The sequence below is a fragment of the Pseudophryne corroboree genome, chromosome 1 (assembly GCF_028390025.1).
Source record: "Pseudophryne corroboree isolate aPseCor3 chromosome 1, aPseCor3.hap2, whole genome shotgun sequence".
In the NCBI taxonomy this organism is placed as follows: Eukaryota; Metazoa; Chordata; class Amphibia; order Anura; family Myobatrachidae; genus Pseudophryne; species Pseudophryne corroboree.
In genome coordinates, this window is record NC_086444.1 from 24,567,038 (window position 1) to 24,591,450 (window position 24,413).

Here is a 24,413-nt window from a genome sequence, read left to right on the forward strand (position 1 = left end):
TCCAGACCTTTGTTAAGGGAGTGCTGCATATACAGCCTCCTGTGGTGCCTCCAGTGGCACCGTGGGATCTCAATGTGGTTTTGGATTTCCTAAAATCTCATTGGTTTGAACCACTAAAAAAGGTGGATTTGAAATATCTCACATGGAAAGTGACCATGCTTATAGCCCTGGCTTCTGCCAGGAGAGTGTCAGAATTGGCAGCTTTATCTTACAAAAGCCCATATCTGATTTTCCATTCGGACAGGGCAGAACTGCGGACTCGTCCGCATTTTCTCCCTAAGGTGGTGTCAGCATTTCATCTGAACCAGCCTATTGTAGTGCCTGCGGCTACAAGTGACTTGGAGGACTCCAAGTTACTGGACGTTGTCAGAGCATTAAAAATATATATTGCAAGGACAGCTGGAGTCAGAAAATCTGACTCGTTGTTTATATTGTATGCACCCAACAAGATGGGTGCTCCGGCGTCTAAGCAGACGATTGCTCGTTGGATCTGTAGCACAATCCAACTTGCACATTCTGTGGCAGGCCTGCCACAGCCTAAATCTGTAAAGGCCCACTCCACAAGGAAGGTGGGCTCATCTTGGGCGGCTGCCCGAGGGGTCTCGGCATTACAACTTTGCCGAGCAGCTACGTGGTCAGGGGAGAACACGTTTGTAAAATTTTACAAATTTGATACTCTGGCTAAGGAGGACCTGGAGTTCTCTCATTCGGTGCTGCAGAGTCATCCGCACTCTCCCGCCCGTTTGGGAGCTTTGGTATAATCCCCATGGTCCTTTCAGGAACCCCAGCATCCACTAGGACGATAGAGAAAATAAGATTTTACTTACCGATAAATCTATTTCTCGGAGTCCGTAGTGGATGCTGGGCGCCCATCCCAAGTGCGGATTATCTGCATAAATTGTACATAGTTATTGTTAACTAATTCGGGTTATTGTTGAAGGAAGCCATCTTTCAGAGGCTCCGCTGTTATCATACTGTTAACTGGGTTTAGATCACAAGTTGTACGGTGTGATTGGTGTGGCTGGTATGAGTCTTACCCGGGATTCAAAATCCTCCCTTATTGTGTACGCTCGTCCGGGCACAGTACCTAACTGGAGTCTGGAGGAGGGTCATAGGGGGAGGAGCCAGTGCACACCACCTGATCGGAAAAAGCTTTACTTTTTGTGCCCTGTCTCCTGCGGAGCCGCTATTCCCCATGGTCCTTTCAGGAACCCCAGCATCCACTACGGACTCCGAGAAATAGATTTATCGGTAAGTAAAATCTTATTTTTTAAAGCAGCAATCCTATACAAGACTTAGTTTTGCACTGTAAATCATTGCCACTTTCTCTATCGTCCTAGTGGATGCTGGGGTTCCTGAAAGGACCATGGGGAATAGCGGCTCCGCAGGAGACAGGGCACAAAAAGTAAAGCTTTAGGATCAGGTGGTGTGCACTGGCTCCTCCCCCTATGACCCTCCTCCAAGCCTCAGTTAGATTTTTGTGCCCGGCCGAGAAGGGTGCAATCTAGGTGGCTCTCCTAAAGAGCTGCTTAGAAAAGTTTAGCTTAGGTTTTTTATTTTACAGTGAGTCCTGCTGGCAACAGGATCACTGCAACGAGGGACTTAGGGGAGAAGAAGTGAACTCACCTGCGTGCAGGATGGATTGGCTTCTTGGCTACTGGACATTAGCTCCAGAGGGACGATCACAGGTACAGCCTGGATGGTCACCGGAGCCTCGCCGCCGGCCCCCTTGCAGATGCTGAAACGAGAAGAAGTCCAGAATCGGCGGCAGAAGACTCCTCAGTCTTCTTAAGGTAGCGCACAGCACTGCAGCTGTGCGCCATTTTCCTCTCAGCACACTTCACACGGCAGTCACTGAGGGTGCAGGGCGCTGGGAGGGGGGCGCCCTGGGAGGCAAATGAAAACCTTTTTTGGCTAAAAATACCTCACATATAGCCTCCGGGGGCTATATGGAGATATTTAACCCCTGCCAGAATCCGTTAAGAGCGGGAGACGAGGCCGCCGAAAAAGGGGCGGGGCCTATCTCCTCAGCACACAGCGCCATTTTCCCTCACAGAAAGGCTGGAGGGAAGGCTCCCAGGCTCTCCCCTGCACTGCACTACAGAAACAGGGTTAAAACAGAGAGGGGGGGCACTAATTTGGCGTTAGAAATATATAAAAAAGATGCTATAAGGGAAAACACTTATATAAGGTTGTCCCTATATAATTATAGCGTTTTTGGTGTGTGCTGGCAAACTCTCCCTCTGTCTCTCCAAAGGGCTAGTAGGTCCTGTCCTCTATCAGAGCATTCCCTGTGTGTGTGCTGTGTGTCGGTACGTGTGTGTCGACATGTATGAGGACGATGTTGGTGAGGAGGCGGAGCAATTGCCTGTAATGGTGATGTCACTCTCTAGGGAGTCGACACCGGAATGGATGGCTTATTTAGGGAATTACGTGATAATGTCAACACGCGCCAAGGTCGGTTGACGACATGAGACGGCCGACAAACAATTAGTACCGGTCCAGACGTCTCAAAAACACCGTCAGGGGTTTTAAAACGCCCGTTTACTTTAGTCGGTCGACACAGACACAGACAGGGACACTGAATCCAGTGTCGACGGTGAATAAACAAACGTATTCCTTATTAGGGCCACACGTTAAGGGCAATGAAGGAGGTGTTACATATTTCTGATACTACAAGTACCACAAAAGAGGGTATTATGTGGGATGTGAAAAAACTACCGTAGTTTTTCCTGAATCAGATAAATAAAATGAAGTGTGTGATGATGCGTGGGTTCCCCCCGATAGAAAATATGGGCGGTATACCCTTTCCCGCCAGAAGTTAGGGCGCGTTGGGAAACACCCCTTAGGGTGGATAAGGCGCTCACACGCTTATCAGAACAAGTGGCGGTACCGTCTATAGATAGGGCCGTCCTCAAGGAGCCAGCTGACAGGAGGCTGGAAAAATATCATAAAAAGTATATACACACATACTGGTGTTATACTGCGACCAGCGATCGCCTCAGCCTGGATGTGCAGAGCTGGGGTGGCTTGGTCGGATTCCCTGACTAAAAATATTGATACCCTTGACAGGGACAGTATTTTATTGACTATAGAGCATTTAAAGGATGTATTTCTATATATGCGAGATGCACAGAGGGATATTTGCACTCTGGCATCAAGAGTAAGTGCGATGTCCATATCTGCCAGAAGATGTTTATGGACACGACAGTGGTCAGGTGATGCAGATTCCAAACGGCACAAAGGTGTATTGCCGTATAAAGGAAGAGGAGTTATTTGGGGTCGGTCCATCGGACCTGGTGGCCACGGCAACTGCTGGAAAATCCACCGTTTTTACCCTAAGTCACATCTCTGCAGAAAAAGACACCGTCTTTTCAGCTTCAGTCCTTTCGTCCCTATAAGAGTCATATCTGCCCAGGGATAGAGGAAAGGGAAGAAGACTGCAGCAGGCAGCCCATTCCCAGGAACAGAAGCGTTCCACCGCTTCTGACAAGCTCTCAGCATGACGCTGAGACCGTACAGGACCCCTGGATCCTACAAGTAGTATCCCAGGGGTACAGTTTGGAATGTCGAGACGTTTCCCCTGCGCAGGCTCCTGAAGTCTGCTTTACCAAGGTCTCCCTCCGACAAGGAGGCAGTATGGGAAAAAATTCACGAGCTGTATTCCCAGCAGGTGATAATTAAATTACCCCTCCTACAACAAGAAAAGGGGGTATTATTCCACACTATATTGTGGTACTGAAGCCAGAAGGCTAGGTGAGACCTATTCTAAATCTAAAAAAATTTGAACACTTACAAAGGTTCAAATCAAGATGGAGTCACTCAGAGCAGTGATAACGAACCGGGAAGAAGGGGACTATCTGGTGTCCCAAGACATCAAGGAGTGCTTACCTCCATGTCCCAAATTTGCCCTTCTCACTAAGGGTACCTCAGGTTCGTGGTACAGAACTGTCACTATCAGTTTCAGACGCTGCCGTTTGGATTGTCTACGGCACCCCGGGTCTTTACCAAGGTAATGGCCGAAATGATGGTTCTTCTTCGAAGAAAAGGCGTCTTAATTATCCCTTACTTGGACGATCTCCTGATAAGGGCAAAGTCCAGGGAACAGTTGGAGGTCGGAGTAGCACTATCTCGGATACTGTTACAACAGCAGGGGTGGATTCTAAATATTCCAAAATCGCACCTGATCCCGACAACATGTCTCCTGTGCTTAGGGATGATTCTGGACACAGTCCAGATAAAGGTGTTTCTCCCGGAAGAGAAAGCCAGGGAGTTATCCGAGCTAGTCAGGAACCTCCTAAAATCAGTGCATCATTGCACAAGGGCCATGGTAAAAAAATGGTGACTTCCTTCGAAGCAATTCCAGTCGGCAGATTTCATGCAAGAACTTTTCAGTGGGATCTGCTGGACAAATGGTCCGGATCGCATCTTCAGATGCATCAGCGGATAACCCTATATCCAAGGACAAGGGTGTCTCTCCTGTGGTGGTTACAGAGTGCTCATCTTCTAGAGGGCCGCAGATTCGGCATTCAGTTTTGGATGTTGGTGACCACGGAGGCCAGCCCGAGAGGCTGGGGAGCAGTCACACAAGGAAAAAATTTCCAGGGAGTGTGATCAAGTCTGGAGATTTTTCTCCACATAAATATAGCTAAGGGTAAATTTATAATGCTCTAAGCTTAGCAAGACCTCTGCTTCAAGGTCAGCCGGTATTGATCCAGTGGGATAAAACATCACGGCAGTCGCCCACGTAAATAGACAGGGCGGCACAAGAAGCAGGAGGGCAGTGGCAAAAACTGCAAGGACTTTTCGCTGGGCGGAAAATCATGTGATAGCACTGTCAGCAGTGTTTCATTCCGGGAATGGAAACTGGGAAGCAGACTTCCTCAGTAGGCACGACCTCCACCCGGCAGAGTGGGAACTTCATGGGGAAGTTTTCCACATAATTGTAAACCGTTGGGAATTACCAAAGGTGGACATGATGGCGTCCCGTCTGAACAAAAAACGGGACAGGTATTGCGCCAGGTTAAGAGACCCTCAGGCAATAGCTGTGGACGTTCTGGTAACACCGTGGGTGTACCAGTCGGTGTATGTGTTCCATCCTCTGCTTTTCATACCTAAGGTACTGAGAATTATAAGACGTAGAGGAGTAAGAACTATACTCATGGCTCCGGATTGGCCAAGAAGGACTTGGTACCCGGAACTTCAAGAGATGCTCACAGAGGACTTATGGCCTCTGCCGCTAAGAAGGGACTTGTTTCAGCAAGTACCATGTCTGTTCCAAGACTTACCGCAGCTGCGTTTGACGGCATGGCGGTGGAACGCCGGATCCTAAGGGAAAAGGCATTCAGGAAGAGGTCATTCCTACCCTGGTCAAAGCCAGAAAGGAGGTGACCGCACAACATTATCACCACATGTGGCGAAAATATGTTGCGTGGTGTGAGGCCAGGAAGGCCCCACGAAGAAATTTCAACTCGGTCGATTCCTGCATTTCTTGCAAACAGGAGTGTCTATGGGCCTCAAATTGGGGTCCATTAAGGTTCAAATTTCGGCCCTGTCGAGTTTTCTTCCAGAAAGAATTGGCTTCAGTTCCTGAAGTCCAGAAGTTTGTCAAGGGAGTATTGCATATACAACCCCCTTTTGTGCCTCCAGTGGCACTGTGGGATCTCAACGTAGTTCTGGGATTCCTCAAAACACATTGGTTTAAAACCAGTCAAATCTGTGGATTTGAAGCATCTCACATGAAAAGTGAACATGCTCTTGGACCTGGCCTGGACCAGGCGAGTGTCAAATTGGTGGTTTTTTTCTCAAAAAAGCCCATATCTGTTTGTCCATTCGGACAGGGCAGAGCTGCGGACTCGTCCCCAGTTCTCTCCCTAAGGTGGTGTCAGTGTTTCACCTGAACCAGCTTATTGTGGTGTCTTGCGCCTACTAGGGACTTGGAGGACTCCAAGTTGCTAGATGTGGTCAGGGCCCTGAAAATATAGGTTCCAGGACGGCTGGAGTCAGGAAAACTGACTTGCTGTTATCCTGTATGCACCCAACAAACTGGGTGCTCTTGCTTTTAAGCAGACTTTTGCTAGTTGGATGTGTAATACAATTCAGCTTGCACATTCTGTGGCAGGCCTGCCACAGCCAAAATATGTAAATGCCCATTCCACAAGGAAGGTGGGCTCATCTTGGGCGGCTGCCCGAGGGGTCTCGGCTTTACAACTTTGCCGAGCGGATATTTAGTCAGGGGCAAACACGTTTGTAAAATCCTACAAATTTGATACCCTGGCTAAGGAGGACCTGGAGTTCTCTCATTCGGTGCTGCAGAGTCATCCGCACTCTCCCGCCCGTTTGGGAGCTTTGGTATAATCCCCATGGTCCTTTCAGGAACCCCAGCATCCACTAGGACGATAGAGAAAATAAGAATTTACTTACCGATAATTCTATTTCTCGGAGTCCGTAGTGGATGCTGGGCGCCCATCCCAAGTGCGGATTATCTGCATTACTTGTACATAGTTACAAAAATCGGGTTATTATTGTTGTGAGCCATCTTTTCAGAGGCTCCGCTGTTATCATACTGTTAACTGGGTTCAGATCACAGGTTGTACAGTGTGATTGGTGTGGCTGGTATGAGTCTTACCCGGGATTCATAAATCCTTCCTTATTGTGTACGCTCGTCCGGGCACAGTACCTAACTGAGGCTTGGAGGAGGGTCATAGGGGGAGGAGCCAGTGCACACCACCTGATCCTAAAGCTTTACTTTTTGTGCCCTGTCTCCTGCGGAGCCGCTATTCCCCATGGTCCTTTCAGGAACCCCAGCATCCACTACGGACTCCGAGAAATAGAATTATCGGTAAGTAAATTCTTATTTTAAAAACATGAGCAATCTTGGCTGAAATCCTGGACCTCCACAAACTAGGGACCCTATTATTTTTCCTCGCAGGTGTCAGATGCTACTTGATGGCAGCAAAAATTCAGAGTCCATGTATATGAGGCATGTGCCCCTTTGCCCCCGAGGCTCCTTAATTGTGTCCCACTAATATGGTTGTTATGTAGATTTCAGTAGTACGTGTATTGGATGTGCACATTCTGTCTGTGATTTATACTTGGGTTATGCTGTTGCTCACCAGAAAGTGATCTTATGTCATCACCTGGCGCTAACTATAAGTAACTGTGATCATTTCATCTAGACTTGTGGAAAATGCTTTTGGCAGATGACCCTGTAAGTCGAACACATTAGTGGGGCCCTATGTAATAACGCTATTCAAGTTAGTTAGGTGGGCAGGGAGCAGATCTGCCTGTGTAGGGTGCAAGTCACAATGTAACGGACTGAGTTGTGTAACAGGTTATATTATCTGTGCTAGGTTTTGTGTGTTTTTGCGGTGTCCTGGTAAAACATTGGATTTGTAGTGTGATAATACAGGTGGCGGATTCTAATTCTCCTCGCTGACCGCGCAAAGGGTGTTTGTGGTGAGCCGGTTTTGGCCGCTTACCTGCAAAAAGCGAGTTGTATGATTCTTAGGGGTGCGTTTATTAAGCGACCGTTGTTCCGCCGGTGCAATTTCAAGCTGCTATGTTATTAAGTGCAAAACATGGCTGGGTATTGACGCTTTAAATCCTGACAACTGCAAATATACCCCTTAGACTATTATTATTTACACACTCAGTACATTCCTATATTGTGGGAGGAATTCAATTGTGGATGAAGGGTACGTATTGCTGCTGCTGCGCCGTTTAAACGCCAGCCGTGGCACCACACCCCTCGTCCACCAAGCTGAATCCCGAATTTGCACAAAACTGCTCGCAACCCTGTGGTGTGCAAGATCGGGCTGCTGTAAAAGTGCTGTTGCTTCGCTGATTCACCCGGGCTGATGTCCTTGTCTGCAATTGAGTTCCCTCGTGTGTGAAGTTTGTTTGTACCCCTGATTCTCTAGACTGCAATAAAATCGTTGAGGCGATGTTATATACAGGCTATACTTATGTGCTACTGTAGGCTGCATAGGTAAACAGGCATTTTGTGGGGTGTTATAACTTAAATTCTACATATTTAGAGCATTTGACGTCCCTGGGGTCTCCAGACCCTGTAAATCTGTTTCATATGTCAGTTGTAGTGCATCAATCTGCAATTACTAATATGCACTTGATTGTGCCGTAGCATGCTCGCCTGTGTGCGAGTTATACAGGGTTCTGCCAGGCAGTGACTGTGGAAGGGGGTGGGGGTGGGGGGGGTAGCCGTCTGAGATTGAGGTCAGGCTGGGTGGGGAGGCAGCTGCTCCTTTTAGAGGAGAAATTGGATCTGAGCAGCAGCGAGAAGGCCTTTTTCCGTTTAAACATATGTGTACAGTCACTTGTGAAACGTGCTCATATTTCGGCCATACGAGGAGCGATCACTTCTTGCCTATTTGAGGAGCTCCACGATTCCCCAGTGAAGTGTATTCTTACCCCAGTAACATTGCACGTTGCTTATATATGTATGTTTTACTTTGCAGAGGAAATTAGTGAATGAGGCCCCACTGTGCAGGGCACAGGCTGACGCGGCTGGACAGGGAGGTTTGTTCTTTAGGATAAAGATCAGGTCCCTTTTGAGTAGTGAAAGTAACGCTTCCTGTGCGGGGTGAGACTCCCACTTCCAGGTTCGGCTGAGCGTTTGAACTCCTGTGGTTAGTACAGGTCGTCCTGCCGTTGTTTTCCATCTTGTAGAACAGGACTGCATTGAGTTTTTGCCAGCTTCCTTTGTCTTTCCTTTGTTGCGCTATTTTTACTTTGTCCTGTATAACGACACCTATGCTCTACCGTAAACTCTGCGTTACGATTGAACCATTGCCAATACTATGTGTATGTCTGCTGTGGGTCCTGTTCCCTTTAATACTATGGGGTCAATTCTATTCGGCAACTAAAGAATAGCGCCGGGAATTAGCTCCCGACGCTATTCAATTCTGCTACTAGTTGCCCGCAATTGTCGGGAATTCTTCTCTCATCCCCGGGGGATGAGAGAATAAACCCGACAAAAGTGCTGCCTCGCGGCCGGCGCGAGGCTGATTCTGTCGGGAATCAGCCTCGCGCCGGGTAGTTAAGTCGGAGAATGCCCGTTCTCCCGACAAAACTACCTGTTAAGTCGGCGAGAACGGGACATCGCCGACTTAACTTTAGCTGAATTGAATAGCGTCGGGAGCTAATTCCCGGCGCTATTCTTTAGTTGCCGAATAGAATTGACCCCCATGTGTGTGCAACCATTGCAGCACTGCGCCATTTTAGGTAACTTTGGATCAAATTATTATTATTATTGTGTATATGGTACCACAGGGGTTTCGCAATTGGTCACCAATCGCAGCGTGCATGGGCTTGTACGGACCACAAAACCGCAGCAGCGTCCAAATGAAAACGAGTAGATGTCGGTTAAACTGCACGGTAACTTTGCATCAGGCACTGCGTGTGGTTATTGGGCCTAATTCAGACCTGATCCCAGCAGAAAAATTTGTTAGCCAATGGGCAAAACCATGTGCACTGCAGGGGGGGGGGGGGGGGGGGCAGATGTAACATGTGCAGAGAGAGTTACATTTGGGTGGGTTATTTTGTTTCTGTGCAGGGTAAATACTGGCTGCTTTATTTTTACACTGCAATTTAGATTTCAGTTTGAACACACCCCACCCAAATCTAACTCTCTCTGCACATGTTACATCTGCCCCACCTGCAGTGCACATGGTTTTGCCCATTAGCTATCTAATTTACTGTTGCGATCAGGTCTGAATTAGGCCTATTGTCCGGCCGTGCTGATTGTGCTTGGTCTGGTCCAGTTGTGTGGCCCAAGCTCCACGTAGCCGGATCCTGGAGACTTTGCCATGCTTGTCTGCCGTTTGGTTGGTTAGGTCTCTTTCCGGCCGGCTAGGGATAAATACTTTTAGTCCTATCTGAATTCAGCTGCATGAAATCAGTCCTCATATGCAAATCCGCTCAGTGTTTGGCAGAGTAATATTTCCTCTGTCAGATGAACGGTTGGTTTTATATCTCTTCTGTACACCTGAAATACGTCACCGTGTTTACATTGCGGCTGTATGCAAAGTGTGTTATCACTGCTTGGTAACGATGTACAAATGACTGCTTGTAGTCTTGTAAATACATGTAATCCCTTCACATATAAAGTATTGGCTAGCAAAACATTTCACTTTAAGCTGCTCCCATGTGTTTTATTCCCTTTGACAAAGTATAAAAGGTTTTACGTTTTGGGGTCGTCACAGGAGGAGTGGACAGCGATATATACAGCTGTGTCCTCGTACTTCTTTACTGAAGTCGCGCCAACCAGCCCTTCCTGGCACGCCAGGTCTTGTGAGAATCTTCTAACGTTGGGCGTCTTTATTGCTACTTCTTTGCTGAATGCGTCTTAATAGAAACACAATGAGACTAGGACGCACAAGGAGACTGTGCTGAGTAACTTGTATATCTGTGTGCGACTGTCTCTGAGTCTGTACATGAAGTGCTACAATGTAGCACCTGCAGCTTTTTTCAATACAAGTTCTGTTCTGCTCCGTATACAGACTCGGTCACACACAGTATACAGGTGTCCTATATCACATTACTCAGCATAGTCTGATATTTGAGGATCTGTAGAGGATAGAATCTGCTATGTTGCATGTGCGTTTTCATGACTGCACATATAACAAAGAATGTGTCGTGTTACGTGTGCTCCTTCATGCCAAACGGCCCCACTTCTAGCGTAAGGTATCTTTTTTTTGTTGCTATTTTGCCAAAAATGAGTCTTATCTGACTTCTGCTCATGTTTCCCTGGACTTGATGAGACCTACAGGCCAATATCGGATTTTGTGTGCGTCTAATGTCCTCCTGATGTTGCAGATATCCGATACTGATACACAAAGCAGCACGGATGGTGTAGTGGTTAGCATGACTTCCTCACAGCACTGAAGTCATGGGTTTGATTCCCACCATGGCCCTAACTGTGTGGAGTTTGTATTTTCTCCCCGTACTTGGGTGGGTTTCCTCCGGGTACTCCGGTTTCCTCCCACAATCCAAAAATATACTGGTAGGTTAATTGGCTCCCAACAAAATTAACCCTAGTGTGAATGTGTGCTCGTGTACATGTGATAGGGAATATAGATTGTAAGCTTTAGTGGGGGCAAGGACTGATGTGAATGGCCAAACATTGTCTGTACAGCGCCGCGGAATATGTATGCGTTATATAAATAACTAATAAATGTCCTAATGCGGCCGATGTCAGATACTGATACACAAAGCTGGATGTTTGTGACGTTACTCTTTTGTCCAGTTGAAAAGCTTGTTTCATTTTCTTAAGTCTCTGGCGGCCACTTTCAAATAAATGTTATGCCTAATAGGGACTTTGTCTGATTTGGAGTGTGTGTGGCTGATTCGGTCATACCAGAAATCATTTTACCCGTAGGCTGTCACATGTGCCCTGTGTGTGATTGAGTCTGCATTCTGTAATACAGATGCAATGCTTGAATCAGTTGACGTCTAGATGAAGACTGAGCTGCCCGTGGCTCTCCTACTAGTCACACGATGCAGGGCAGCTGTCCGACCCCCGCTTACCTAGTGTTTACTCTATGGACGGCTGCAGTACATGGCTGACCGTGCTGTATTGTGTGTTTGTGCGCGCATTGGATATGTTCTATTATGAGATGCACCTGTGTTGTCTTCTGAAAATGGCTGTTGTGGGGGGAAGCCACTGGGCTGGCTATAATTAGGACATACGTCACTTGCATAAGCCGGGTTCCAGGAATGCTGGAGACAGTGATATCCTGGGAGTAGATGATTTGGTATATTCCTGTGCATGGGAGGGAAAATATATAGTTGTGTATCCCTGTGCTGGAAGCTATAGAGCTAAATCCTCTGCATACCACCGTAAATGCCTATCCTTATATTGGGTGGGTTAGTTTGCTATAAGGGCCCTTCCTATTTCCTTCTATTTCACAGTGGGTGTTGTGCATTGCTCACTATCCCTTGTGCAATGTATGGAATCTCTGGCCGTGCACTGCTACTGACCCCTGCCGCTGTAACTGATAAGGCTATGGCTGAGCAGTCAACACGGATCCAGCCGATCCCTGTGCTCATACCATCCCCAGGATTCCTACAAAGAATCAAATGAGGGGGCACACAGGGGGTGATCTCATAAAGGAACCTTTCCCTGTAAACGATCAAGATGCCCCAATTCGAGAGAGTGCCTCAATCACTGAGCACCAGTACGTGTTTGATTTTTACTTAGTTAATAAATGGATGTTTTGTTCTAAATAACAAAACCACTTTCTCCTAAATATTTCCTTCAGTCGGTGAGCGCTGCCATGTACTTGGTGAAAAGTTTACTCGTGCCGGAAACCAGGAGAACATTTTGGTTTAATCGGCACAAACGTATCGAACATTGTTTCGGTTTTTACAGCAGTGAAGCTATTTTAGAGCTGTGTCTTTAGCGGCAAGCGTCCGTGATGTTGTCAGGTCATTATCTCCTAGTGAATTCCCACGAGAAGTGAGGCCACCTCTGCAGTTATGTAGGTGACAAGCAAGGCTTTAAGTCTACGTCGTAGTTTCCAAATTGTTTATATCACACTTATGTTTCAGTAGATTATGGCTCTTTGTGCTTCTATTCTATTCTGTTCTTTGCTGGTGTGTGCCACTCTCCAGTATATAATAGACCACTTCCTCGAAGATGCTTTTACAAATGATTTGTGGGGGGGGGGGGGGGAGGGGAGGGTTTAAGCTTGACGTACCATAGTTAGTCCCTTCCTAGACGTGATAGAGCACGAAGTACCATAGCTGGTGCCTTCCTAGATGTGACTACAGAGTACCATAGCTGGTACCTTCCTAGGCATGCTAGAAAGCTGAGTGCCATAGGGCCCCTCCCTAGACATGATGGAGCATGGTGTACCATAGCTGGTCCCTTCCTAGACACAATAGAGCACGGAGTACCGTAGCTGGGCCTTTCCTAGACATGATGAATCTTGGAGTACCATAGCTGGTGCCTTCCTAGACATGATAGAGCGCGGAGTACCATAGCTGTTGCCTTCCTAGCCGTGACCACAGAGTACCATAGCTGGTCCCTTCCTAGACACAATAGAGCACGGAGTACCATAGCTGAGCCTTTCCTAGACATGATGAAGCTTGGAGTACCATAGCTGGTGCCTTCCTAGACATAATAAAGCGTGGAGTACCATAGCTGTTGCCTTCCTAGACATGACCACGGAGTACCGTAGCTGGTCCCTTCCTAGACATGATAGAGCACGGAGTACCATAGCTGTCCCTCCTAGACATGATAGAGCACGGAGTACCATAGCTGATCCCTTAGACATGATAGAGCTTGGATTACCATAGCTGGTGTCTTCCTAGACGTGATAGAGCACGGAGTACCATAGCTGGTCCCTTCCTAGACAAAATAGAGCATGGAGTACCATAGCTGGTCCCTTCCTAGACAAAATAGAGCATGGAGTACCATAGCTGGTCCCTTCCTAGACAAAATAGAGCACGGAGTACCATAGATGGTCCCTTCCTAGACAAAATAGAGCACGGAGTACCACAGCTGGGCCTTTCCTAGACATGATGAAGCTTGGAGTACCGTAGCTGGTCCCTTCCTAGACGTGACCACGGAGTACTGTAGCTGGTCCCTTCCTAGACAGGATAGAGCATGGAGTACCATAGCTGGGCCTTTCCTAGACATGATGAAGCTTGGAGTACCATAGCTGGTGCCTTCCTAGACATGATAGAGCAAGGAGTACCATAGCTGTTGCCTTCCTAGACGTGACCACGGAGTACCGTAGCTGGTCCCTTCCTAGACTGGATAAAGCACGGAGTACTGTAGCTGGTCCCTTCCTAGACACAATAGAGCACGGAGTACCATAGCTGGGCCTTTCCTAGACATGATGAAGCTTGCTGTACCATAGCTGGTGCCTTCCTAGACGTGACCACGGAATACCGTAGCTGGTCCCTTCCTAGACATGATAGAGCACGGAGTACCATAGCTGATCCCTTCTTAGACATGATAGAGCTTGGATTACCATAGCTGGTGCCTTCCTAGACGTGATAGAGCACGGAGTACCATAGCTGGTGCCTTCCTAGACGTGACCACAGAGTACCATAGCTGGTCCCTTCCTAGAAGTTATAGAGCATGGAGTACCATAGCTGGTCCCCTCCTAGACATGATATAGCACAGAGTACCATAGCTGGTCCCCTCCTAGACATGATATAGCACAGAGTACCATAGCTGGTCCCCTCCTAGACATGATAGAGCACGGAGTACCATAGCTGGTCCCTTCCTAGACAAAATAGAGCATGGAGTACCATAGCTGGGCCTTTCCTAGACATGATGAAGCTTGGAGTACCATAGCTGGTGCCTTCCTAGACATGATAGAGTGCGGAGTGCCATAGCTAGTGCCTTCCTAGACGTGACCACGGAGTACCGTAGCTGGTCCCTTCCTAGACAGGATAGAGCACGGAGTACCATAGCTGTCCCTTCCTAGACATGATAGAGCACGGAGTACCATAGCTGATCCCTTCTTAGACATGATAGAGCTTGGATTACCATAGCTGGTGCCTTCCTAGACGTGACCACAGAGTACCATAGCTGGTCCCTTCCTAGAAGTTATAGAGCATGGAGTACCATAGCTGGTCCCCTCCTAGACATGATATAGCACAGAGTACCATAGCTGGTCCCCTCCTAGACATGATAGAGCACGGAGTACCATAGCTGGTCCCTTCCTAGACAAAATAGAGCATGGAGTACCATAGCTGGTCCCTTCCTAGACAAAATAGAGCACGGAGTACCATAGCTGGTCCCTTCCTAGACAAAATAGAGCACGGAGTACCACAGCTGGGCCTTTCCTAGACATGATGAAGCTTGGAGTACCGTAGCTGGTCCCTTCCTAGACGTGACCACGGAGTACTGTAGCTGGTCCCTTCCTAGACAGGATAGAGCATGGAGTACCATAGCTGGGCCTTTCCTAGACATGATGAAGCTTGGAGTACCATAGCTAGTGCCTTCCTAGACATGATAGAGCAAGGAGTACCATAGCTGTTGCCTTCCTAGACGTGACCACGGAGTACCGTAGCTGGTCCCTTCCTAGACTGGATAAAGCACGGAGTACTGTAGCTGGTCCCTTCCTAGACACAATAGAGCACGGAGTACCATAGCTGGGCCTTTCCTAGACATGATGAAGCTTGCTGTACCATAGCTGGTGCCTTCCTAGACGTGACCACGGAATACCGTAGCTGGTCCCTTCCTAGACATGATAGAGCACGGAGTACCATAGCTGTCCCTTCCTAGACATGATAGAGCACGGAGTACCATAGCTGATCCCTTCTTAGACATGATAGAGCTTGGATTACCATAGCTGGTGCCTTCCTAGACGTGATAGAGCACGGAGTACCATAGCTGGTGCCTTCCTAGACGTGACCACAGAGTACCATAGCTGGTCCCTTCCTAGAAGTTATAGAGCATGGAGTACCATAGCTGGTCCCCTCCTAGACATGATATAGCACAGAGTACCATAGCTGGTCCCCTCCTAGACATGATAGAGCACGGAGTACCATAGCTGGTCCCTTCCTAGACAAAATAGAGCATGGAGTACCATAGCTGGGCCTTTCCTAGACATGATGAAGCTTGGAGTACCATAGCTGGTGCCTTCCTAGACATGATAGAGTGCGGAGTGCCATAGCTAGTGCCTTCCTAGACGTGACCACGGAGTACCGTAGCTGGTCCCTTCCTAGACAGGATAGAGCACGGAGTACCATAGCTGGTCCCTTCCTAGACATGATAGAGCATGGCGTACCGTAGCTGGTCCATTTCTAGGCATAATAAACAGAGTACCACAGCTGGGCTTTTTCTAGACATGATGAAGCTTGGAGTACCATAGCTGGGTCTTTCCTAGACATGATGAAGCTTGGAGTACCATAGCTGGGCCTTTCCTAAACATGATGAAGCTTGGAGTACCATAGCTGTTGCCTTCCTAGACGTGACCACGGAGTACCGTAGCTGGTCCCTTCCTAGACACAATAGAGCGCGGAGTACCGTAGCTGGTCCCTTCCTGGACACAATAGAGCATGGAGTACCATAGCTGGTCCCCTCCTAGACATGATATAGCACAGAGTACCATAGCTGGTCCCCTCCTAGACATGATAGAGCATGGAGTACCATAGCTGGGCCTTTCCTAGACATGATGAAGCTTGGAGTACCATAGCTGGTGCCTTCCTAGACATGATAGAGCGCGGAGTACCATAGCTAGTGCCTTCCTAGATGTGACCACGGAGTACCGTAGCTGGTCCCTTCCTAGACAGGATAGAGCACGGAGTACCGTAGATGGTCCCTTCCTAGACAGGATAGAGCACGGAGTACCATAGCTGGTCCCTTCCTAGACATGATAGAGCATGGCGTACCGTAGCTGGTCCATTTCTAGGCATAATAAACAGAGTACCATAGCTGGGCTTTTCCTAGACATGATGAAGCTTGGAGTACCATAGCTGGGCCTTTCCTAGACGTGACCACGGAGTACCGTAGCTGGTCCCTTCCTAGACACAATAGAGCACGGAATACCATAGCTGGTCCCTTCCTAGACACAATAGAGCACGGAGTACCATAGCTTGTTAGCTTCCAGTTTAATAGGTTGTGTCCTGTGCTTTAGTAGACTGTACCGCTGTCAGTACGCAGTGGGTGGAGCTGTTGGTTACATTGTTTTGTTTGTTTTTTTGTGGAAGGGGGTATTTTGTTTTCTCTAACGTCCTAGTGGATGCTGGGGACTCCGTCAGGACCAAGGGGAATAGCGGGCTCCGCAGGAGACAGGGCACATCTAAAAAGCTTTTTAGGTCACATGGTGTGTACTGGCTCCTCCCCCTATGACCCTCCTCCAAGCCTCAGTTAGGTTTTTGTGCCCGTCCGAGAAGGGTGCAAACTGGATGGCTCTCTTAAGGAGCTGTTTAGTAAAGTTTTTTTTTAGGTTTCTAATCAGTGATTCCTGCTGGCGACAGGATCACTGCAACGAGGGACTTAGGGGAGAGACTTGCAACTCACCTGCGTGCAGGAGGATTGAAGTTTTAGGCTACTGGACACTGAGCTCCAGAGGGAGTCGGAACACAGGTCAGCCTGGGGTTCGTCCCGGAGCCGCGCCGCCGATCCCCCTTACAGACGCTGAAGAAAGACGGCGGAACGGGGTCCGGAAACAGGCGGCAGAAGACTTCACAGTCTTCAGAGAGGTAGCGCACAGCACTGCAGCTGTGCGCCATTGTTGCTACACGGCTCACTGACACGGTCACGGAGGGTGCAGGGCGCTGCTGGGGGCGCCCTGGGCAGCAATATAAATACCTATTTGGCAAATAAATACATCACATATAGCCATTAAGGCTATATGTATGTATTTAACCCAGGCCAGTTTTCCTAATAACCGGGAGAAAAGCCCGCCGTGAAAGGGGCGGAGCTTATTCTCCTCAGCACTCAGCGCCATTTTCCTGACCAGCTCCGCTGGTGAGGAAGGCTCCCACTCTCCCCTGCACTACAGAAACAGGGTTAAAGAGAAGGGGGGCATAAATTGGCGATATAATTATATATTAAGAGCCCATATATAGAAACAACACCTTCTGGGGTTGTTATATACATTATGGCGCTTTTGGTGTGTGCTGGCAAACTCTCCCTCTGTCTCCCCAAAGGGCTAGTGGGTCCTGTCCTCTATCAGAGCATTCCCTGTATGTGTGTGCTGTAGGTCGGTACGTGTGTGTCGACATGTATGAGGAAAATGTTGGTGAGGAGACGGAGAAAATTGCCTGTAATGGTGATGTCACTCTCTAGGGAGTCGACACCAGAATGGATGGCTTACTTATGGAATTACGTGATAATGTCAACACGCTGCAAGCCGGTTGACGACATGAGACAGCCGGCGGACAAATTAGTATCGGTCCAGGCGTCTCAGACACCGTCAGGGGCTTGTAAAAACGCCCATTTACCTCAGTCGGTCGACAGACACTGACACGGACACTGACCCCAGTGTCGACGGTGAAGAAACAAACGTATTTTTCCTTTAGGGCCACAAGTTACATGTTAAGGGCAATGAAGGAGGTGTTACGTATTTCTGATACCACAAGTACCACAAATAAGGGTATTTTGTAGGGTGGGAATAAACTACCTGTAGTTTTGCCTGAATCAGATAAATTAAATGAAGTGTGTGATGATACGTGGGGTTCCTCCGACAGAAAGTTATGGGAGGTATACCCTTTTTTCCCGCCAGTAGTAAGGGCGAGTTGGAAAACACACCTTAGGGTGGACAAGGCGCTCACACGCATATAAAAAACATGGCGTTACCGTTTCCAGATACGGCCGCCCTCAAGGAGCCAGCTGATAGGAAGCTGAAAAATATCATAACAGTATATACACACATACTGGTGTTATACTACGACCAGCAATCGCCTCAGCCTGGATGTGCAGCGCTGAGGGGGCTTGGTCGGATTTCCTGACTGAAAATTTTGATACCCTTGACAGGGACAGGATTTTATTGTCTATAGAGCATTTTAGGGATGCATTTCTATATATGTGTGATGCGCAGAGGCATATTTGCATTCTGGCATCAAAGAGTAAATGTGATGTACATATCTGCCAGACGAAGACACGACAGTGGTCAGGTGAGGCAGATTCCAGACGGCATATGGAAGTATTGCCGTATAAAGGGGCGGTCCATTGGACCTGGTGGCCATGGCAACAGCTGAAAAATCCACCTTTTGTTACCCCGAGTCACATATTGGCAGAAAAGGACACAGTCTTTTCAGTCTCAGTCCTTTCGTCCCCATACGGGCAGGCGGGCGAAGGCCAGTCATATCTGCCCAGGGGGAGAGGAAAGGGAAGAAGACTGCAGCAAGCAGATCATTCCCAGGAACAGAAGCTCCTCACGGCTTCTGCCAAGTCCGCAGCATAACGCTGGGGCCGTACAAGCGGACTCAGGTGCGGTAGGGGGTCATCTCAAGAGTTTCAGCAACACTCGCAAGGGAACTCCGGGATCCTACATGTAATATCCCAGGTGTACATTGGAAATTCGAGACGTCTCCCCCTCACACAATTCACAGGCTGTATTCCCAGCAGGTGATAATCAAAGTACCCTTCTTACAACAAGGAAGGGGGTAGTATTCCACACTATATTGTGGTACTGAAGCCAACCGGCTCGGTGAGATCTGAAATATTTGAACACTTACATACAAGCGTTCAAATCAAGATGGAGTCACTCGGAGCAGTGATAGCGAACCAGGAAGAAGGGGACGATATGATGTCACTGGATATCAGGGACGTTTACCTACAGGTCCAAATTTGCCCTTCTCACCAAGGGTACTTCAGGTTCCTGGTACAGAACTGTCACTATCAGTTCAGACGCTGCCGTTTGGATGGTCCACGGCGCCCCGGGTCTTTACCAAGGTAATGGCCGGAATGATGATTTTTCTTAAAAGAAACATGGACGCTTTCCTGATAAGGGCAAGGTCCAGAGAACAGTTGGAGGTCGGAGTAGCACTATCTTAAGTAGTTCTACGACAGCACGAGTGGATTCTAAATATTCCAAAATCGCAGCTTTTTCCGACGACACGTCTACTGTTCCTAGGGAAGATTCTGGACACAGTCCAGAAAAACGTGTTTCTCCCAGTGGAGAAAACCAGGGAGTTATCCGAGCTAATCGGGATCCTCCTAAAACCAGGAAAAGTGTCAGTGCATCATTGCACAAGAGTCCTGGTAAAAATGGTGGCTTATTACGAAGCAATTCCATTCGGCAGATTTCCCGCAAGAACTCTTCAGTGGGATCTGCTGGACAAATGGTCCGGATCGCATCCTCAGATGCATCAGCGGATAACCCTATATCCAAGGAAAAGGGTGTCTCTCCTGTGGTGATTACAGAGTGCTCATCTTCTAGAGGGCCGCAGATTCGGCATTCAGGATTGGATGCCGGTGACCACGGAGGCCAGCCTGAGAGGCTGGGGAACAGTCACACAGGAAAAAAAAATTTCCAGGGAAGTGTGATTAAGTCTGGAGAATTCTCTCCGCATAAATAAGCTTAGAGCAAATTTATAATGCTCTAAACTTAGCTAGACCTCTGCTTCAAGGTCAGCCGGTATTGATCCAGTGGGATAACATCATGGCAGTCGCCCACGTAAACAGAAGGGCGGCACAAGAAGCAGGAGGGCAGTGAAAACTGCAAGGATTTTTCGCTAGGCGGAAAATCATGTGATAGCACTGTCAGCAGTGTTCTTTCCGGGAGTGGACGACTGGGAAGCAGACTTCCTCAGCAGGCATGACCTCCACCCGGGAGAGTGGAAACTTCATAGGGAAGTTTTTCAACATGATTGTGGACCGTTGGCAAAGACCAAAGGTGGACATGATGGCGTCCCGCCCGAACAAAAACGGGACAGGTATTCCGCCAGGTCATGAGACCTTCAGGCGATAGCTGTGGATGTTCTGGTAACACCGTGGGTGTACTAGTCTGTGTATGTGTTCCCTCCTCTGTTTCTCATAACCAGGGTATTGAGAATTATAAGACATAGAGGAGTATGAACTATACTAGTGGCTCCGGATTGGCCAAGAGGGACTTGGTACCCGGAACTTCAAGAAATGCTCACAGAGGACTAAGGGCCTGGGGAGCTAAGAAGGGACTTGATTCAGCAAGTACCATGTCTATTCCAAGACTTACCGCGGCTGCGTTTGACGGCATGGCGGTTGAATGCCGGATCCTGAGGGGAAAAGGCATTCCATAAGAGGTCATACCTACCCTGGTCAAAGCCAGGAAGGAGGTGACCGCACAACGTCATCACCACATGTGGTGAAAATATGTTGCGTGGGTGAGGCCAGGAAGGCTCCACAACGGCAATTCAACTAGGTCGATTTCTACACTTCCTGAAAACAGGAGTGTTTTGGACCTCAAATTGGGGTTCATTAACATTTAAATTTCGGCCCTGTAGATTTTCTTCCAGAAAGAATTGACTTCAGTTCCTGAAGTCCAGATTGTAAAGGATGTATTGCATATACAGCTTTTTTGTGCCCCTAGGGGCACCGTGAGATCTCAACATAGTGTTGGGATTTCTTAAAATCATATTGGTTTGAACCGCTCAAATCTGTGGATTTGAAATATCTCACATGGAAAGTGACCATGCTGTTGACAAATATCTCACATGGGAAGTGACCATGTTGTTAGCCCTGGCCTCGGCCAGGCGATTGTCAGAATGGGCGGCTTTGTCTTACAAAAGCCCATATTAAAATTTTCCATTTGAACAGGACAGAACTGGGACTCGTCTCCAGTTTCTTCATGAAGGGGTGTCAGCGTTTTCACCTGAAACGACCTCTTGTGGTGCCTGCGGCTACTAGGGACTTGGAGGACTCCAAGTTACTAGACGTGGTCAGGGCCCTAAAAATATATATATATATATATAGTTAGGACGGCTGGAGTCAGAAAGTCTGACTTGCTGTTTATACTGTATACACCCAACAAGCTGGGTGCTCATGCTTCTAAGCAGTCTATTGCACGCTGGATTTGTAGTACAATTCAGCTTGCACATTCTGTGGCAGGCCTGCCACAGACGAAATATGTAGATGCCCATTCCACAAGGAAGGTGGGCTCATCCTGGGCGGCTGCCCGAGGAGTCTCGGCATTACAACTTTGCCGAGCAGCTACGTGGTCAGGGGAGAACACGTTTGTAAAATTTTACAAATTTTGATACTCTGGCTAAGGAGGACCTGGAGTTCTCTCATTCGGTGCTGCAGAGTCATCCGCACTCTCCCGCCCGTTTGGGAGCTTTGGTATAATCCCCATGGTCCTGACGGAGTCCCCAGCATCCACTAGGACGTTAGAGAAAATAAGAATTTACTTACCGATAATTCTATTTCTCGTAGTCCGTAGTGGATGCTGGGCGCCCATCCCAAGTGCGGATTGTCTGCAATGCTTGTACATAGTTATTGTTACAAAAATCGGGTTATTACTATTGTTGTGAGCCATCTTTTCGGAGGCTACTTCGTTTTGTTATCATACTGTTAACTGGGTTCAGATCACAAGTTGTACGGTGTGATTGGTGTGGCTGGTATGAGTCTTACCCGGGATTCAAGATCCTTCCTTATTGTGTACGCTCGTCCGGGCACAGTACCTAACTGAGGCTTGGAGGAGGGTCATAGGGGGAGGAGCCAGTACACACCATGTGACCTAAAAAGCTTTTTAGATGTGCCCTGTCTCCTGCGGAGCCCGCTATTCCCCTTGGTCCTGACGGAGTCCCCAGCATCCACTACGGACTACGAGAAATAGAATTATCGGTAAGTAAATTCTTATTAAAAGACTACATGTAAGCGGTAAATTAGTTTTGCTTTTTTTTTTGGTATTTTTTTTTATTTTATATTTAGAAGATGTTGCATTATTTATCTGGAAATGATCAAATGACGTGGTAATTTTAAAAAAGAAAGTAATATGAACACGTATTGTGTAGCTAAGAATATCTGTGTGTGTGTGTTCTCTTCACGAGGATCTGGAGGTCGGGCAGCTCAGTTTTTAAACAGGACGCAGAATGTCAGACCCCCAGACCTGACCGTTGCAGGGGCATTTGAAGCCGTTTGCTGGCTATCGCCCCTGTATACTCACTATACCTTCATCAGGCTGATCTGCCCGGTGTACTTCTATAGTGAGTATTAGACACAGATTGCTTCAAGGGAACCTGAAGCAAAGGATCAATAGTTGTTAGTATGCTAGCTGAAGCGTATAACAGGTTGGGGCCTAGTGGGGTCCGTGGTGGACATGCCCACTTCCATACGTGGCAGATTGGAATGGATACTGCCAACTTTATACACTGGCAGCCAGTACAAGTTGTCACAAAGTGAAGCATTGTGCGTTCTGTATTGGCATTAGGTGCCAGCGCTGTCACATGTGCCATTATTGGCGTTTTGTTAGCGCCAGTGGGGCACCGGCCTCGGAGGTTTGCTGTCTGTTGTGCTGAATTGGGGACGGGTTTATACAGGTGGAAAGGGCCAGGGAATATGCTCTGACTGTTGGTAAATGGTAGTATAATAAGTGTCTGTTATTTTACCATTACTATCTCGCTCTCTCTTACAGATTTTCTATTTTGTACATACATTGTTTTGTATATACTGTATATGATGACTTCGGTGGGAAATGAACGCACCCGGGGCACTCGGGAAAAAACACAGATTCCAACTCCACAGACACAGCCACAGAAACAGGTACAGGTAGGTACTGGAGGCATCTTATCACCCTCCTTCCTAGCTAGTCAAGTTGTCCCATCACAATATAATATCCTTATGCCCTTATTTATCAATGAGTGATACATTTCACTGAGTGATAAATTGCACCAGCCAATCAGCTCCTAACTTCCGGGTCATAGGCTGGGTTTGAAAAATGGCAGTTAGGAGGTGATTGGCTGGTGCAATTTATCACTCGCAGTGAAATTTATGGCTCATTGATAAATACGGGCATTAGTTTGCCATGGATTCTGGTTGCCCTTCTTATGCCTGGCCATAAATTGGGTTGAATTAAAAACGTTTCCCAATATGCCAAGGCTTACCTATCTCGCAAAGCACAAACGGATGATGACATTTGCGTACAGCGCTGTAGCCATCACTCCCGGGCCTCCGCACTCGTAACGTTTGTTCGTGTTTCCTAGGCAACGGCTGAGCAGATTCGCCTCGCACAGATGATCTATGATAAAAACGATGCAGACTTCGAGGACAAAGTGAAACAGGTAAGCAGCACGCCTCTGTCATTCCGCTTCCTGGGACTCGTCGAGGAGGACGCACAGACTTCCATGGCAGATGGTGCTGTGCACGGGTGGGGGGTGGACAGCTGCATGTGGATTCGGAGCCATGTATGCTGTGTCCCAGGAACTAGTGCCAGTAGCCGCGGCTCAGCTGCCTCTGCTTTCCTGTGGGCGTGAATGTCCTTTTAATGGAGACTGTTTACGCAGAGCCGGTTCCATTGAAAAATGTGTAAAGGCAAAAAAACAGTTCACGATATTGCATTAGTGCTCTTTGGGCTGAGGGAGTGAATTATGTCTTCTGCTGAAAGGGAAACCTTATTTATTGACCTTTGCAGAATGATTTGTTCTATTTCTCTCCGTTAAGATCAGGGAGGCACGGAACCATCGGTTGCTGGAGGAGACTGTAGGAACTGGCACTAGCTAGACTAGTATAGCTGTAAGACAGTAGCTCCTCCCCCTGCAGCCCGTGGACTGCAGTATAAAAGTGCCCATTGAAGCAGGGCTGTTCAGACTGTGGCTGTCCTCTAAGTATACTTTTATGATCATTTGTAAGTTGTGTATAGATGGGTATGAGGTGTGCTTCTCCTGTACCGGAGACTGGCTGGATCCGCAGCCATCGATGTGACCGTGTTGACCGATTCCCTGCAGCTCCGCACCTCTCAGGAGGAAGAGTGCTCTGTCATGCTGCCTGGGAATGGCTAGATTATTGG

At 48.0% G+C, this 24,413-nt stretch overlaps 1 protein-coding gene across 10 annotated transcripts in view; it reads left to right on the plus strand.

Moving 5' to 3' along the window:
* Positions 1-24,413, plus strand: part of UBAP2 (ubiquitin associated protein 2) — a 186,256-nt gene that overhangs the window by 29,120 nt on the left and 132,723 nt on the right. For 9 of the 10 annotated variants that reach the window (XM_063957893.1, XM_063957859.1, XM_063957926.1 and 6 more), the window contains exons 2-3: positions 23,043-23,176; positions 23,611-23,688. In XM_063957893.1, coding sequence (XP_063813963.1) covers positions 23,084-23,176; positions 23,611-23,688 — 171 coding nt within the window. In that variant the 5' untranslated portion in view covers positions 23,043-23,083. The remainder of the gene's footprint in view (positions 1-23,042; positions 23,177-23,610; positions 23,689-24,413) is intronic. The other variant, XM_063957909.1, reaches the window with a different exon arrangement.